The sequence below is a fragment of the Macrobrachium rosenbergii genome, chromosome 22 (assembly GCF_040412425.1).
Source record: "Macrobrachium rosenbergii isolate ZJJX-2024 chromosome 22, ASM4041242v1, whole genome shotgun sequence".
NCBI lineage: Eukaryota > Metazoa > Arthropoda > Malacostraca > Decapoda > Palaemonidae > Macrobrachium > Macrobrachium rosenbergii.
The window spans coordinates 11,591,144-11,607,862 of record NC_089762.1 but is presented as its reverse complement, the minus strand read 5'-3'; the positions used below and the strand labels follow the sequence as shown (position 1 = coordinate 11,607,862).

Sequence of the window (16,719 nt, the reverse complement as noted above, 5' to 3'; positions counted from 1 at the left end):
GTTAGCATTATCCACTTTGTCTGTAAGAGCTATTTCTGATAGCCAGCTGTATTCTTGCTGCAGATATCTGTTGATGGAAATTGTGTCACGTAGGGACATGTTGTCTGTAGCAGAAGTTGTAAATAAACCCTTTCCGCAATATTGGTGGACACATAATCCCATCTTCTACAGTTGGTTTACTACTGCATCTTCAAGTTGCGATGGGAGTTCTAAAACTCGGTCACATGATATACAGATACCATTTTCATGTAGTATATCAATTAGTTGTCTCTTTCTAGTTTTTGCAAACAGTTTTAATGCTACATACACTGGAAATGGAGTTTCACGATTTTTTGAGTGTCTGTGTGTTTTTGCTTCGTCATCTATCCTAGTATAACAATTATACTGAAGCAGTTGTGCAATTGCAAAATCTGATCTCAGTACTTGCTGCTGAAGCTGGGACCTAATATCAGCACCATGTTTCACCATAGACACAAACTGAAGAAGACTGGATGGAACAGACCCCTCAATATGTTCAACACTAAATTCATTTTCAGATTTGATCTTGTGGTCAATCATCTCTTTCCTGATAATTTTGGCTGCTTTAGCAAGGATAATGGCATCACTATAAACACATGCATCAGACAGCGCTGAACTCACATCTTTCTTAAAGGCAATAAGCACATCTCTCCCTTTATGATGAGCCTCCAAATTGGGTATGTGAGTGAGAAGCTGATCTTTGAATCTAGTTGAATGTACATTTGGTGAATCAATTCCCAGTTGTACAAGCCTCTGCTTGTGAAGGGAGGTAAGCTCAGCAAGTCTGAACACAACAGGTCCGTCTGCACTATTGGTTGTTTCTGTAATACAGGTAACCAGTTCAGGAAAAAGAAGTTGGATAGGCATGTTTTTTGTCTCTGCTCTCAATAGTAGCCTCATATTTTTTAGCAGTTATATAAGCTCTTTCCCTATTGTACGATGTTACAAGACATAGTGGGTGATACTTTAGTTCTTGTGCTACAACATCAGGGCCACTAAGGGTTGCCAGCAGCTTACCATCACTAAGTGTCATTGCGCACTCTTTTAATCTGTTATTAATTTTTCCTCTCATTGTTTTTCTAAACTCCTCGGTTCTCAATTCTTTACTACACAAAAAACATACAAGATCATTTGTTTTTTGTTTATTCCTTTTCACCTTACTTTGCACTTCCTCATTACTTGTCTGTGCTTGATTTCCGTTTTTGAGCCATTTTGAGCTTTGTGTTATTAAACATCAGTCTACATGTTTGGTGATACAATGCTTTGTTTTTCCTCAGTTTCTTCATTACCATCGCCATCATCAAGTCTAGCTGGATTTAGAGGAATGGGAAGTTCATTTATGGCATGAAAAAGAGGAATATTCTCGGCAATATTGCAGTAACCATCATGTTCTGTTTTATAACTTGGAAGCGACTTCAATTCCTCTTTTTTATCCTAATGACAGAAACAGCATTTGTTCCAATCAGTTTGTTGGTTTGGATTTGTTGCAGAAGTAAATGGCAATCTTGTTCTGATTCAGCCATTATATCTGCAATTAAAAAGATAAATTTGGTCCAAATCTGGTCATTTAATCATATTAAAAAAACTACAAATAAAGATACATATAAATTGGCAAAAACATCTAAAAAAAATTGGGTAAGTAGTGGATTTTTTGTGTTTCACATGTGAAAAATGGCGGCCATCTTGAAAAATGGTGGCTCTCTTGGATTTTTGAGTGGCTAACGATTTTTTCATACTGTGGTGGGTATTGAGGTTATTTGTGCCAAGCTTCATGCTTGTATCATCAACTGCACGAGTCCGTGCAAATACCACAGTTAGCCGCCCTACGAAAGGCAATGATGGCTTCTCTGTTGTTTCAACTAATAGGCCTATACTTTGCATTCTCTCCTTTCTTTTTTCAGTTTCATTTTTCTATATTCCCATGCTCATTTTTAACGTTGGGGCTGATAATTGCATATACTGATGCCCAGACACATTCATTTATTTATATATATGTTTGTTTAGTCTTGAAAAGCTCATGTAACTCGGAGTGTTAGATTTGGATTTTTTTTTTTTTTAAGATTGCTATTTGAGCAGTAAATACTTCTTTCCTGTTGTCTAAATTATCATTGACAGCGCCACTACCTTCGCTCTCTTCATAATGTGACTATGCATCTCTTTTCTGCATTACACTAGTCAATGGTTCTGTTGAGTACAGTCCTCTTACGCGACTCCGTAATACACTCAAGGTCTGGCACCTGGTCGCCTCTCAAAATACCTCAAGAACTTTAGTTCCTCTTAATCTGTATCTGTATCTAGATTTTTTACTATAACTTTTCAAGATAATTTGATTCTGATTAAGGCTCTTAAATTTACCTCATACGTGAAATGGTCCCAGTAGATATCTGCATGGCATCATGCAGAGAAAGGACGTGAGATGTAAGTCCAAAGTTGTGGGACAAGAAAGTGAGCCATGAATGGGTGTGAGTGACTGATTATTCGCAGATCTTATCTTAATAGGAACAGTATTATTCCCGCCTTCCTTTTAACTTTTATTCTACTATGCTACAGGTTAACAGTCATAGAATGGCGAATTAAGCAACTGTTTCCTCCCTACTACCCATAGCCTGTGCAATAATGTAAGTGCTTCAGTTTTTCTTTTTTTAACATTCCTTCAAGAAGCATTGTGCCATTGCTTTCAGGGATAAGCTTTTGGGTCTTTTTTTAATTAGAAAGAAAATCATCGTATGCATGCTGATTATAAACATGAACAAGGCATTGTCTTACATAAAGATTCAGTAGTTCCACCTTGCACATCGATTTCTTTTAACTTTGCAAAACAAATGGAAAGGCTTTTGCTGATAAATGAATGCACTGAAAATTTTCAAAACTTGCCGCATAGTACGGTAATACCATATATTTCTGTAATAACGGTTCCTGACTTTACACTGTAAATTCATTTTCTTAAAATCGGATTTTTTTACAGCCGAAATCATAATCTTCACAACAGTAAAGAAATTTTTTTACCTATAAAGAAAGAACTGCAGTTGCTTTTACAGTTATTTTTTAAGTGCTTTCAAACCTGAAGGAATTATAACTCTAAACATCCCCTAATTACAAAAGTATTATAGTGGTTGTTTCTGGTAAGATACAAATGTCAGTACGTTAGATATTGTTGACTACCTAAGCCAAGAGTTACAACTCAAGCAGTTAATAAAGGAGTTTTGGCAGCAATAAGGGAAAGTCTTCCTGGATGTGTGTGTTTCCAGAAAATTATAACCTTGTCAGAGGACCTCTCTCATGGAGAGGTAGGAAGTTCCACTTAGTCGATCGAGGATAAGGGTACTTTCTTAATCAAGTAGATATTTGCGGGCCTTCTGCAGTGATCGCTTGGTGTCCCTGATACAAGTGCTGGCTGTATGCCTCACTCCTTGGGACTTCAGAGATCGTACCTTCTCTCAGAGTGCCGAGAAGACGGTACTAATAATTAACTTCCTCCCTGGATACTTTAAGATATTTTTAGTAACAATAGTAATTCTGAGTTCACAGAGGGCGCTGGTCTTCATCATAATTAAAAAAACTGTCTTAACCAATGGGCTTTCTCTTGGTTTCTACCAGCATTATGACATCAATTCACGTTGCTGAGTGGGAACATATACATGTGTAAATTATATAAACAAATTGTTTAGAAATTTCCATCAAGGTTATTTTTTAGCACAAATGCATTAATTTCTGTAATCGTGTATTCACGAAAAATATGAACAAGATTCATGTGGTGCCAGTTTATCATATTAAATTAACTAATAAACAATTCAACCGGACCATTTTTTCATTGTCACTTCAGGACTGAACGAGAAAGAGGCATTTGGTTGCCATGAATGTGTTTGAATGAGCATGACATGTATTCATCTCATAAAAGGCACTTATGAAGCTATAAGGGCTATCGCTATGTCCTTGACCACTCGCCAAGTCTTAACGACTAGACAGTGTTTTCTATCAAATGTTATCACTGATCAGTAACTGCTGACGAGTGTCTCCGTGACTGGAGATTATTCGCTAGTACTTGAAAAGAACATGACTTTAATACAGTTTAGTGAGCTCTTGTTCCTAGTAGATGTGTCACTGTGTCCATGTAATTCATTTCTTTTTTCTTTTTTTTGGCCAACAAGATCCCAAGAGACGAAAATTATTATCGAAGTGAATTGCTGACAAAATCATAATTACGGTCATTATCGTATTGACTTACATGAAAAATGAACCCCCTATCTAGTGCACTGCGAAACGACAGCAACACAGACCTAGTGTTGATTTAACTTTCAGTGGCTGAAGGTATAAGTTTGGATGAAATACTGATTGTGGAAACAGTGATCGCTTGCTGAGAAATGGGCGTCTTCAAAGCTATAAGTACAATACTATTGATTGATTTACTGATTAGTTTACTGATTAGTTTACACCATAGTTCATCATCCAACTGACTCTTAAAAAAAATTCATACTGATAATACGTAGGCTACAAGAATATGAAAACATGCGCTCATGAACAGTCACAAAATCTTATGGTATCTTAACAAAAGTTGAAATGATATATCCTAACAAGATTAAAAAAAAAGTAAAGAATCATATTCAGTAAAGAAATAAGTTTCTTCTAACAAACATAAAAATAATTCTTAATTTAGCAACAACCTCACGTGAAAGTATCCAGGATAGAGAACAGATATTCCCTCTCAGGTACTCAGAGAGAAAATACTCTAGGAGCTGTGTTAAGTCCTGTGTGCACTTTCATGCCACCTCATTTTGACTTCTGATACTGTAAATATGATGTTTCTGGAGCATTTATTAAGAGGTGGCATGTCGGGGTTCATGGTTGTTTGTCCACCATATTAAATCAAAGATGGCGGCCATTTTGGACCCTGGTGCTAAATAGCGCAGTTGTATGGTTCTACAATCATAGGCATGCTATATCTTGTTCGAAAGGAAATTTGATGCTGAATAGAATTCTAATATTTTCTAGAATTTAAGGCCTAAAGAATCTACAAAAAAAATTTGAGTATTTTCGACAAATATATTGAATGGTGGCGATTTTGGGTCCTGGCTATGATATTTTCTAGAAATAAAAGTTCTGCAAATTGATGTGATGATATACAAAAATGGTACTTGCTGGTGTTATTGATGTTGTTCTCAGTTCCTTCATGGTTGTTCTGGATTCAGCGGATTTTTGCATAGTGAATTTGCTTAACATTTCCAAAAACGGCAACATGTAATCTCCCTCTGTCGACATGAGCAAACTTTTGGTCGGACATACTTTAAACAGTTACAAGGAGCTGGGAACTCATCTGGAACGGGCGCTTCTCTCATGATTACTGGCAACAAATGTTCGTCATCACCAAGCATGTATCCATAGTCAGGGGGATTCAGCTGAATATCTTCAATGAATGGAGCATGAAGCCACCTATAGCAATGCAGGTAGTCCCTTAGAATATGCTGCTTGATACAGGCAGATGGAGGAGGAAATCGGTCTATATCAAACTGATGATGTTTTGTATGATAAATGATGAAGCGAGGCTCATCAAAACTCTCGACATCACATGACGTTATGCATTTTAGAAGGAACTTTTCAGCATTAGTAATGATCTCATCATTAATTTCTTCTTTTCCAAACTTGCACAAGAGATTGTAAGCACCTTTTCTCCTTTCGATGAAAGCTTTTGTTTTTGTACCTACTTTGCTAGTAGTGTTGCACTCAGTGAGTGCATGGATTGCAGGCAATATATCTACAAGATCTGAGTCCATGGTCCTGACCAAGTCGTGAATGGGAACTACACTTCTAGGTTGACTGTGGCCAGATATGAACCAGATTCCTCCAAGTTAAAGTTCCTCAGTTTACTATAGTGGCGTACTCCAGACATAAATACATTAGTGTCTGGAGATGCAATGACAATGCTATTAAATCGTCCAACTTTGACAGCATGGTTAACGTGAAACATTATATGATCGTCTGCTTCCTCGTGAGAGCATGTAAGTGGTCGCTCAGCTTTGATTGATCCATTTATGATACTGAAACATTGTTTCACTGTCTTTATGTAATCCACCCAAGAGGAGACATTTGTCAATAACGTTTTCCTTAACCCACTGAATGAAAACACGTTGCAATGCAACCTTGTTCTCCGAGAGGGCCCAAAACTTTTCCATCCCAACGGGTGAAAGCTGATCCAAGTTAGCCATGTCCGTTACTAAACCTTCTGCTTTCTTTCTTTGATTACACTCACTGCCTTTAATACTCCAATCCTTGTACAAATCCAATACAATGTCAATGTGACTGCAGATTCTGTGCGAAGTCTCTGTATGTTTTCAATTTCATCTGCTTCATTGGAGCTTTCCTTGCATGCCCCATGAAGTCTATGATAATGCTGCGACGATACACAGTTGATGAAGTGATGATGGTGTCTCCTTAGGAAGTAATTTCATTAGCTCAGTAGCAAAATCAGCCTTTTTTTCTTAATTTACATATGAATCCTTCCTTTATTAAGTACGAGGTTGGCGTTACTTCAGATCTTAGCAAAGCTTGAAGATCAAAGTTTCTTAAGTGAGCATAGTCAATGATTCGCAAGAGCTTAACAGTCTCTATTTAAGTCATAATTAATCTGGGCTGGTGGAGGTTTGATGTGTTATCTCAACGGTGTTCATCAGTTCCTTGAACACCCTTTTCATCTGTGGACTTTCATCTTGCTCTTCAAATGCCATCAGAGATTCCACTTCTCGCTGAAATTGTTTGATGTATTTGCTCAAGCAGCTCTTGTGATGCATAACATCTACAGCAAAAACATCGCCAGTAGATTGTTCTAGTGTGGACACTCTCCTTACTGAAAGCAGTAGCTTTGAGTAAGTTTTTTGCTAGTATTTCACCGCAAATGCGGTATCTTTTAGTATCGCCCTGACATCTTATTTGGCTACAGATAATGCTTGGTTTTTCCTTGGAATTCGAAGCAACTGCTGTTTTGGCTCTTTTCTGGCGGTTCTCCCGACTTGATAATATAAATGACTCAGTAGATGGTTCAGCAGTTCGAGTGCATGTTGACGGTTTTTGTGAATGTCTCTCACCTCTTCTTTGGTAAGGAGCATAGCAAGTCTTGACATGATACTGGATTTTTGACAAGTCATTCTCAGATATTGTTCGACAGGCCATCCTGCAGTATTTTTGAAGTCTCTATTATAACATTTCTACCGGCATGGGTGCTAGTGAGTTTGCTGTTTGCTTGACTCTCTTTTACTTGCTGACAAATGACATAAATTCAAAAACTTTTTGCTCTTCTCATCATGAATGAGCTGCATTGTAGACGATGGGCCAGATGAACTGTCAGACAGACATTCTTTTTACATTAGTATCAGGAAGTAGAGGATAAAAGCAATTTTTTATGAGGAAGGCATTGCTCAGTCACTTTTGATGTAATCATAGAAATGTACCCACATTTTTACCACATGAGCTTAGTTAGGTCCAACATGCACTTTCATGGCCCTCAGTTTGACCTTTGATATTGATATTTGGTACATCTTTGCTTATTGTTTGTTAAATATTAGCAAATTAGTCTGGTAAAATTAGTTTACAGTGCCAAAGTAAATCATTATTTAAGATTTTTGCAAAGATTCGCTGTTGACCCACCTGGAGACAGAGTCCAAAATGACCGCCATCTTTGATTCATTATGGTGGACAAACGACCATGAGATTAAACGTGCCACCTCATCTTATATCATCCTGAGACATCATATTTACAATATCAAAAGTCAAACTGAGGTGACGTGAAAGTGCACACGGGGCCTAACACAGCTCCTACAGTACATATGTAGTTCCCAAGATTGAAGCATTCGAAGTGCAAATGGCGTCAGTCAAAGGATCAGTGAATCATTATAAAAAGGATAGGGTTACCCAGTTATGAACATCCATTGGTCGTACCTGTATGACTAGTTCTAAGAATAAAAGAGTAAGATCCCATCTTCTTGGTCCTCTTTATATTAGAACTCCTCGGGAGAGCCGATCTGGTTATTTCCAGCATCTTACTATCGGCCAGACTCTCCCAAAAGTGTTGTCACATCTCCTTTACTTTACTTTTTTGTCTTTGAGGGCTTCCTACTTCTGCATTTTTGCTCGGTTGTCGGCTTTTTCGTTGCGAGCCACTACATGAGTTGGCACCCAATAAAAACGAACTGCCAGGATTCTTCATTCTCATAAAAATGTCGCTCTAAAACGTTTAAAATTAAGAGATGCGCAGAATTAGGTTTGTTAAGAAACTGCTGTGCGCATCTTGGAATTTCTACATAAAATAAAATTTTCCTTCCGAGATGAAATCGTGTTGGTAACCGCTAAAATTGCACAAAGCTATATTGTAAAAATTGATGAACAAGTGTGTAAACATCCATATCGTTTTGCATCTGGAAAGACAGCCCTAAACCCAGCACCAACATCAACTTTAAAGCCATCGTTTTATATTGACACAGCTCTTTTATGTTCAAAACATGCTCAGAAATATAAGCTGAACTGCTCCCTCTGGCAAATATTTCTTAAAATCTTCAAATATTCACAGTATTCAATATTGTGTAATGTCCAGGGAGGGATTGCCGAGAACTTACGTGGCACTGCATTAACAATAGATAGGTTTAAATTACTGTAAAAACGTTACCTCTTATCTTAAATGAGAATGGTTGTATCAACTGTAGATGGTCCATATGAGAATTTAGACATTTCTGAAACCTTATTCAACGTGGAAGCAGCAAAGTTTAAACTGCAGTTCAAAGAAACACCTACAATTACAGATGATTTGCAAGCTCTTGAGGCTATTCCAATTCTGGCCTGGTGGATTGCTAATAAAGATTCTAGTTTTATATGGTGAGACAGATGTAAATACTTCTATGCCCATATGTCTGTTTTGGCAAGATAAATGCTTTCTACAGTCTCGGAAGCTGTGTGCAGCCAGCTCCTTAGGTGGTATGAGAGAGAGTTTTAAGCAAGACCAAGAATTTCATGCGCTTGGTTTTGAGGTTAGCAACGAGAAAGCCATAAAAGTCTGTTAGCAAATATCAAACCTAAGAATATGGCTTTAGCATTGCACAGAATTCTATGTCAGCTTATGAATAAATTTTGGTCAGGGTGAACTCATCTCAAGGAACAAAAATGGACGACAACTGTTGCAGAAATTAAAACAGCAAAGTTATGCCAATTTCATAATTATACTGATCTCAAGTTGAAGGCATAAGTCTACTGTTATCATTTGTAAGGCAGCGAAAGATATTCAAAGATCAACAAACAGAGAGTATGCCAGCAGGAATTAGCTTTGCTATGCCATTAATGGCCAAAGCACTAGCGGATCCAGGGGGTGGGGGGCACCTGAGCACGTGGCCCCTCATGAAAAATAATGACAAACTAATAATACTGAAGATGTAGATAATAACATAAATGAGAGATATAAAAATGGGAAAAAATAAAAAATCTACAATGGAAATATATCTATATCTATATCTATTTATATATATATATATATATGTGTGTGTGTGTGTGTGTGTAATTTGAAAATTGGTGCCCGTCCCAATGAAATTTTTCTGGATCCGTTAGTGGGCCAAAGCAAAGGGGTTAACAGCTGAAATGCTACCTTGATAATGCTGACCCTACCTACGCCTAACATCTCTCAAAATTTAAGAGAAATTTTATGTAAACTGGCAACTCTCCTATTAATTCGCAGACAAGGGTCTTCCAGATATCATGTTTCCATGTGGAGCTATGTGCAGAAGGCTATAAACACTGAGCTTCGTGTGCGAACCAACACATACTGTAGAGGTAGAACATGTTTTTGAAACCACTACGAACTGGAGGAATATATTTGTTATGTTCCAGATACATTAGCCTTACGTTAATCATTATGGCTCAAGTTGTAGCCTAGACGTGTTGTTAATGTAGTGGGATAGTATATGGCCATTGACGAGCTGCCTTTTCTTGGTTTATCAAAGGGTAGCATTTTCACATAAGGAAAACGTGTTCCTTAAAAATTCTATTTGTGGTACTTAATATGAAACATCTTGTATTTCTGGGAGTGTGTTTAATCAAACTATAAGGAAAGTCATCAGGTGCTCAAGTAAATCCTTTAGCATTGCCATATGCAAATTCAAATCTCTCACAGAGAAAGGCATATTCCACATGTTTAGTAAAACCTATTGTTTTCTCCTCTTCTCTTAGCCTTAAGAAAGCAATTTTCCTCTTCCTAATTATATTGGCAGACAAACCTGATGGACTGCTCAGAGTTCTATCCTCAGATCCAGGAAACCCATGAAATTCATAGAACAGTTCCAAAGAACACTGACTCCCTCAAGTAATCATTATGAACAGTCGTACTGAGATCTTGTAAGCCCAAACATTTTCGGGTGGTTAACCATGCCACTAGAGTTCCCACTGTTAGCATCAGATATGAATGTCAAACCAAACTATGTCCCCATTCTAGATTCACCAGAACAGAAAATTCTAAAATAGCCAAAAAAAAAAAAAAAAAAAAAAACTCACATTTAGATCCAAAAGCTTAATAGATATCCAAGATCCTCTGACTCGGATCAAGTTCCAGGTGTTAAAGGTCGTCCCCACCACATCTAGACTACATGGTCCTATGTCAAGGAGGACCGAAGTACGTACAACAGTTTCCTGTACAAGTTTAACTACACCCACACAGTCTGTTCGAGGATAAATGTCCGGAGACACGACAAGTATAGGTAGATCGAAAGTCAGTTTCATTATTTACAAAGGCTGTTTATGAAATGTTGCAGGTCAGTGCTGGAGGGCAGTGTAATTTTCTCAAACAGCTTTAAATACTTTAGTGCGAAAAGACAACACGTGCATTTGAAAACATTAGTCCTCTTTACAGTTATTATATAAAAGATAAAACTTATCATCCCATGTTAAAAACAATTATTATCTCAGCATATTGGAGGCCAGATGGCAATAAGTGTTGAGGTCATATCATCATCACAATAATTTTGATTTAAATGACATTTGTTGTACAAGTGATATTTCAAGAAAAGGCAACCTCTGGTGTTGCGTTCGATTTTATTTTCAATTAAATCGTGCTCTCAGTCATCTCTTTACACAAATCCATTGTTAAGAGTTGCAGTGATGGAATTCGCGCGGATGAGAGAATCAAAAGATCTTGGTATACGAATATATTCCGTTTCAGAAAAGTCATTCCTGTCAGTGTTTGGAACATTAACATTATAATGAAAAGTAAAGATATACATGGAAATTCCAGAGATACTTTATTCTCCTCGTAAGCACCTTGGCTGTATAATATTGGGGCCGCCTACAGCCCCGTTACTGGAATATGTACAGCAGTTAATCTGCAACCCACAGGGCTTCTGGAAAGCTTTCAAGGACTTACGTAACATACATAGCCAATCACCCTTGTACAAGTATAACTAGGAGTAGTAATATAAATTAATTTGTTGTGATGGTCAGGCGAGTGAGGATTTTGACACTATTGCTGTAAATACAAGGGGGTTTTCCTTCATCCTGCGTTTCTTTTCCTTGTAGAAATGTGCGAAATGTGTAATCTCAAGTGAAACTTTAATACTTGGGTTATCTCCCCTTTCCTCTGTTAAATTTTGTGCTCATATCTTAGGATATTTGCTTTTCTTGAGTCATTTATGCTATTACTCATAGATTCTTATTAACAAATCTTACTGGCGAATATGTAACGCTAAGAGAATGTGCTGAAACTATTTTCTGTTCATATTTAGTACACTTTTAATAATGCACTGCATATTGCATGCCAACTTTTTATTGTGTCCAATCTGTTATCCAAAACCAGTGCAAATGTTCGTAATTGCACGATATTATACACAGAATAGCCGTCTACTTTGCAATGAAGGGCTGTTTACATAATTGCTCCCTACTGTAAACCTTAAAACTATATTATTTATAATATTTTACAAATTTAAGAATGATTAGATATTTTTTATCGGATATGTGTAAAATATTTGTAATATACGCATAGCCATGAAACATCTGTCTCGTCTATTTATGTTGTTGCATATTTGCTCCCTCAAACCGCACATGACTGCTGGCAGCTGATGAGAGGAGACCACGAACTTGGTGAGCTATTTTCAGATTGGTCCTAATACTAGTGTTTCTGATGTTTATCATTCATTTATAATGTGACACTTCCAATTTCGGATTGTTAGAGATTCCATCTGTGTGTTCGGTAAGTGGGATAATTCCTTGTCAGTGTTCCTTAGAGGTGTGAAATATCGTAGTCTCAATCTCCATTACAGTATAGAGACTTGGAAGTCCCGTTTTCTATAACGCAATGTAAATAAAGACGGAAATATTTGAAAGATAATGACCGAGTTCGATGTGCACTAGTGAGAATTCGGCTAAAAAGTAGACACTTAACGTTGGGGATGGATTCTGTAGACTTGCATCGTTTAAGGCTAGTTGTAAATAGTTTATGGAGACGAGTTTTAGAAGGGGAAACGAAGGTAAATATTCAGGAGGGAGTTTTGCGTGTGGGCGTGCACTCCTTAATTAACCGTATTAACTTTAACAGATTGAGGGATGGGCCCTTATTAAGCTATTTGACACACGGTGACATTGGCGAATCTCCAAGTATGAAAATGAAAAGTCGTGTAACTGATCTGATTTACAGAGTTGAAGAACTGAAGTACAAAGTTACTAACTTGCCAAGGCAGGTATGCGAATCGGTGTTGAAGCAGTCAAATGTATCCATGAGTTTGGGACATTCCCTTTCTACGAAAAACGACGTTTCTTCCAAACTTCCTGAGATAGAACTAATAACAAATCACATAGCTTATATCAAGGTGCAGTTCCACGTGCTTAAAAGAAATGGCAGTAGTTTATATGCTGCTTTAGAAGAATGTGAGTGTGATGTATTAAAAGATATATCTGCATTAAACGATGTCATAAAAGAGGAATCTGAATGTGTTGATGTAACTAAACTCGGTGGTGAGGCTTTAGAAGGTGAGAAACAAGATACAGGAATTGTGGATATGTGTAGGAATGTTCATAGGCCTAATTGCAATGAAAACGAAAATGAAGATAATTTTCTTACTGAAAATTATTTGCCAGAATGCTCTGCACAGTCAGAAGTTAGACAGCCTTGTATTGTGCCATATTTCAAGCATAGTTGGGAGGGGAAAGATCATCAGCTCTTTATTAAGGTGCTTGGAAAAATTAGGGACAGAGAACTTCGGCTTGAAAGGTTGTGTAGGATGTTTCCATACAAGTCTGAAGAAGAAATAATTAAGCATTTTTCTGCATATGAGGAATTTCTAAAGGAAAGGGAAAATGTTAAAACTCAAATAGCTGCATGGAAGCAGAAAAAAAATGTGGAGAAAAGGGCTTTGGAAAATAAAGTAGCCAAAGAAAGAAAGCATGAAGAAATAAGACAAAAAATGAAAAACAAGGCCAAGGAAGTAAGGCTGAAGAGGGAGAGAGAGCTGCGCTACGGAGAGCTTTTGGCATGGAAAGCAGAGATGAATGAGAAAAAAATGGGGTTGAAGATTGATAGTGGCTCCAATATTCAAGCAGTCCCTCCTATAAAGAAACAGCAAGAGTGTTCTGGTGCAGTGTGCTCTCTGGCTTATAGTGCTGCCGAAAGGCAAGTATTAGCATTACAACTAAAGGACTACCATGATAATAGAGATAGAGAAATGCAAAAAGCACAGAAAAAGAAGGAGGAAGAAGAAAAGCAAATGAGGGAGAAATGTAGTGCCAGTCATAGGGTACGTTTTCTAGAGAGAGACAATTATTATATAAAGCAGAAGATAGCCTTGAAAGAAGAAAAAGAAAAGTTAATCAGTGACAGAATTGCAAGATTGGAAAAAATTAAAGACACTGTTAAAGTGAAAATCAATCATAATCGAGAAAGCCTCATGCAGCCTACCCAGAGCCACCTAGCTTATAAGTTAGCTATAAATAAAAAGCCTGTGCAAATTGAGCCTGTTAATATTGACAGTGTACCTCATTTAGGAATACCATCATGGAGACAGGGCTTATAGCATGTGCTTTTTTTTTTTTTTATAAAAATAGACTAGACTAGATTTCATATACTGTATATACTGCATGTAGGCAGTTACAATAGGCCAATGAAAATAATTGTATGTAACTTGGTGGATGAGACTTTTAAATTATAATTTATATAGCTAAATTGGAAATATGGAATAGGCAACAAATATCTTACAGGGAAAGATAAGAAGAAAAATGAAATATGTTAGGCTGTGTGTTCATGTGATAGTAGTGTGTTATTAGGCTGTCAGCTAAGATTTGTCAGTAAAAATAGTGGGGAGAGGAGCCTTTCTCCTATCAAATGAATGTAGCCTGCGGTGCCATCATAAAATACATTTCAAGCCATCCAGGAAGAATTTATTGATGATTTGTGCTTCACTGCCAGTTTTTCCATAGGCTACTAGCCTAATATACATTATTAAGTGAGTAGCTGTATTTTTTTTTTTTACTGGAAAAAAATTGTTCCAACACAAATACAAACCTCCATTCTCTGTGTAGGTATTTAGCTTGTGAGCATGAGCTGGAATGGCCATTTAACTTTCAGACAAGGTTTTAACCATTGACAGGTTGCCATGTGCTTTTATATGAGTTTTTTTTAGTACTCCCAATTTTGTTGTTTGTTTGACTTTGGTTTTTGCTGATTGGTTGATCAATAAAAATGAGCCAAACCCATCAGTCATTGTAGCCTTTAGCTTGCGGACGCGAGACGGAACGGCCATTAACTTTTCAGACAAGGTCATTAACTACCAATGGTAAGGGGGAAGCCCTGGCCACTCGTCGATTTGCACTCCACTTTGCTTTCGGCTGCTGTCAAGTGAAGACGTTTGCTGTGCTCTCTGCCCAACTGCCATTTGCTTTTCAGGTCTTTTTTGTTAGTTTATATGCTTGCTTATGTATTTTATTATAATTATAAAGTATGCAAACCCCTAATTGTTCCGACACGATATACAAACTGTCGGTCCTTTACACTAGGAATTACCTTCAGCGAAGCTGGAAAGGGCTGTTGAACTTTTGAACAAGCTGGTTAGGCAGTTAACTACCGTCTAGGAGGTGGTAGTACTGCCTGCCTGGATGTAAACATTCCAATTTGCTTTCGGCCGTCGTGCGCTGCAGACGTGTTTCTTCCTCTATTCCCTGACTGCTGTTGAGCTGTTTCCCGGTGAGATCTTTCTTGTTCTTTTTTGCCATGAATATTGATTAGCCTTGTAAGCCCTCCATCCCCCAGCGTGTATGTCCTGGGGTAGGGAGAAAGAAGTGCAATACCTTCCGCTCACATGTTGATATGGACCCACACATCCTTTGCTCCACTCAGGGGACGTGTGTGTTCTTGTAATTCACCTTGTTCGGAGTGTTGTTCCTGGTCTGCCGAGTAATGGGTGAAGTTTGAGGGGAGGAGACAGTACCGAAAGAAGCCCGCCAAGGCATCATCTGAGGGTTATACGCCTCCGATGACTCCCCTGGTGGCTAACCCGTTAGGATCGTTTCTCCCTCCTGGCAAGCTTCCCCTTGCTGCCTCTCCTTCGGGTGAGGACTCCCCCTTGTCCTCTTCACTCGCCTCGTCGGGTGTGGAAGGCTGCGGGGGAGTGGATAATCAGGACATCCTCTCAGGGGCCTCTCCTCACTCCCAGGGGAGGGGGGGGGATTTTTTTCCCCCGGAGCAAGCGGGTTCTTCCTCCTTTGACACAACTTTGCCTTCAGGTCTGGTGGTGGAGGCTTCTCTTGGTGGGCAGGTTGCGGACCTCACCTCTACCTGGCTTCGCCTCGGTCTACTTGGCATTCCGTCATTGGAGGACCTGATTTCCCATCTGTCCAGCACTCCTGTGACCAAACACGCCGCGGCCACTTCCACCATGTCAACTGTCACCATGATGTCCTTCGCCAAGCTGCCTGTGACTGTCGCCTCACACCTGGGCACCCAGATATCAGCCGCATCTGCCTCACTCCATGCTGTGTCGCTGCCACCTGGCCTCCTAGCCCCGTTATCCCTGCCTGGCCCCTCCAGTATGGTCACATCGTCGGTGCTTTGTATCACGTGCCTGCTCCTGCTGTTCCCGACCTATGCTCATTCCCGACTCTGGTCCCGGCTCCTGGATTTCCTCACCCTCTGCCCGGCCTGGCTCCTGCTGTCCCGCCTCTTTGCTTAACTGGGTCCCCCGTTGCTCCACCTGCCCTGGTGGTTGCTGGCCCAATCACTGACACCCCCGCTGCCCGGGTTGCTCCTGCTTCCCTGGCCCACCTGGCTGCTCCTCCTGGATGGGGGACCTGACCACCATCCTGAAGAAGATGAAGAAGAGGTCTAGGAAGGTGTCATCATCTTCGTCATCCGCTACCTCTTCTTTTTCTTCTGAGGCTTGCCGGCCGAAGAAGAAGAAAGTTGTCTCTCCCCCCGCAAGAAGTCTTGCTCTGAGATTTCTAAGGTACTGCCGCCTTCTACAGGCAAGGCAGTGGGATCTCTCGTCGGCTCTTCCTGGTCCGCAGGCCAGGGAACTGATTTGTTGACCCCTGGGTCATTCGTCTCGGGAGCCGAGGGCATGCAGACCTCAGTTTGCACTCCCGCTGCTGTGCGGAAAAAGTCTGCTTCTAAGGCCAGTGCTGTGTTGGACACTCGTTCACGAGCTGCGATGAGTACCCGGGTCTCTTAAGTAGACCCGGGTACCCCAGTCTGGTACCGGA

The 16,719-nt window shown here is 39.2% G+C and overlaps 2 protein-coding genes across 5 annotated transcripts in view; both read left to right on the top strand.

Moving 5' to 3' along the window:
- Positions 1 to 4,332: 4,332 nt before the first annotated feature.
- lost (methenyltetrahydrofolate synthase domain-containing protein lost) overlaps positions 4,333 to 16,719 on the top strand; it is a 361,950-nt gene continuing 349,563 nt past the window's right edge. For 2 of the 4 annotated variants that reach the window (XM_067124204.1, XM_067124201.1), the window contains exon 1: positions 12,067 to 12,114. The gene's annotated coding sequence lies outside the window, so the exon portion shown is untranslated. Of the gene's footprint in view, positions 4,402 to 12,066; positions 12,115 to 14,207; positions 14,469 to 16,719 lie in introns of those variants that run through there. The other 2 variants (XM_067124203.1, XM_067124202.1) reach the window with 2 other exon arrangements.
- Positions 12,125 to 14,059, top strand: LOC136850578 (coiled-coil domain-containing protein 112-like). The gene has a single exon (XM_067124205.1). It carries the CDS (start codon positions 12,423 to 12,425, stop codon positions 14,037 to 14,039), a length of 1,617 nt encoding a protein of 538 aa, XP_066980306.1. The 5' UTR covers positions 12,125 to 12,422; the 3' UTR covers positions 14,040 to 14,059.

Excerpts from the sequence above, each read along its gene's own strand:
- LOC136850578 (XM_067124205.1), top strand. The coding sequence starts at position 12,423 with ATGGATTCTGTAGACTTGCATCGTTTAAGGCTAGTTGTAAATAGTTTA.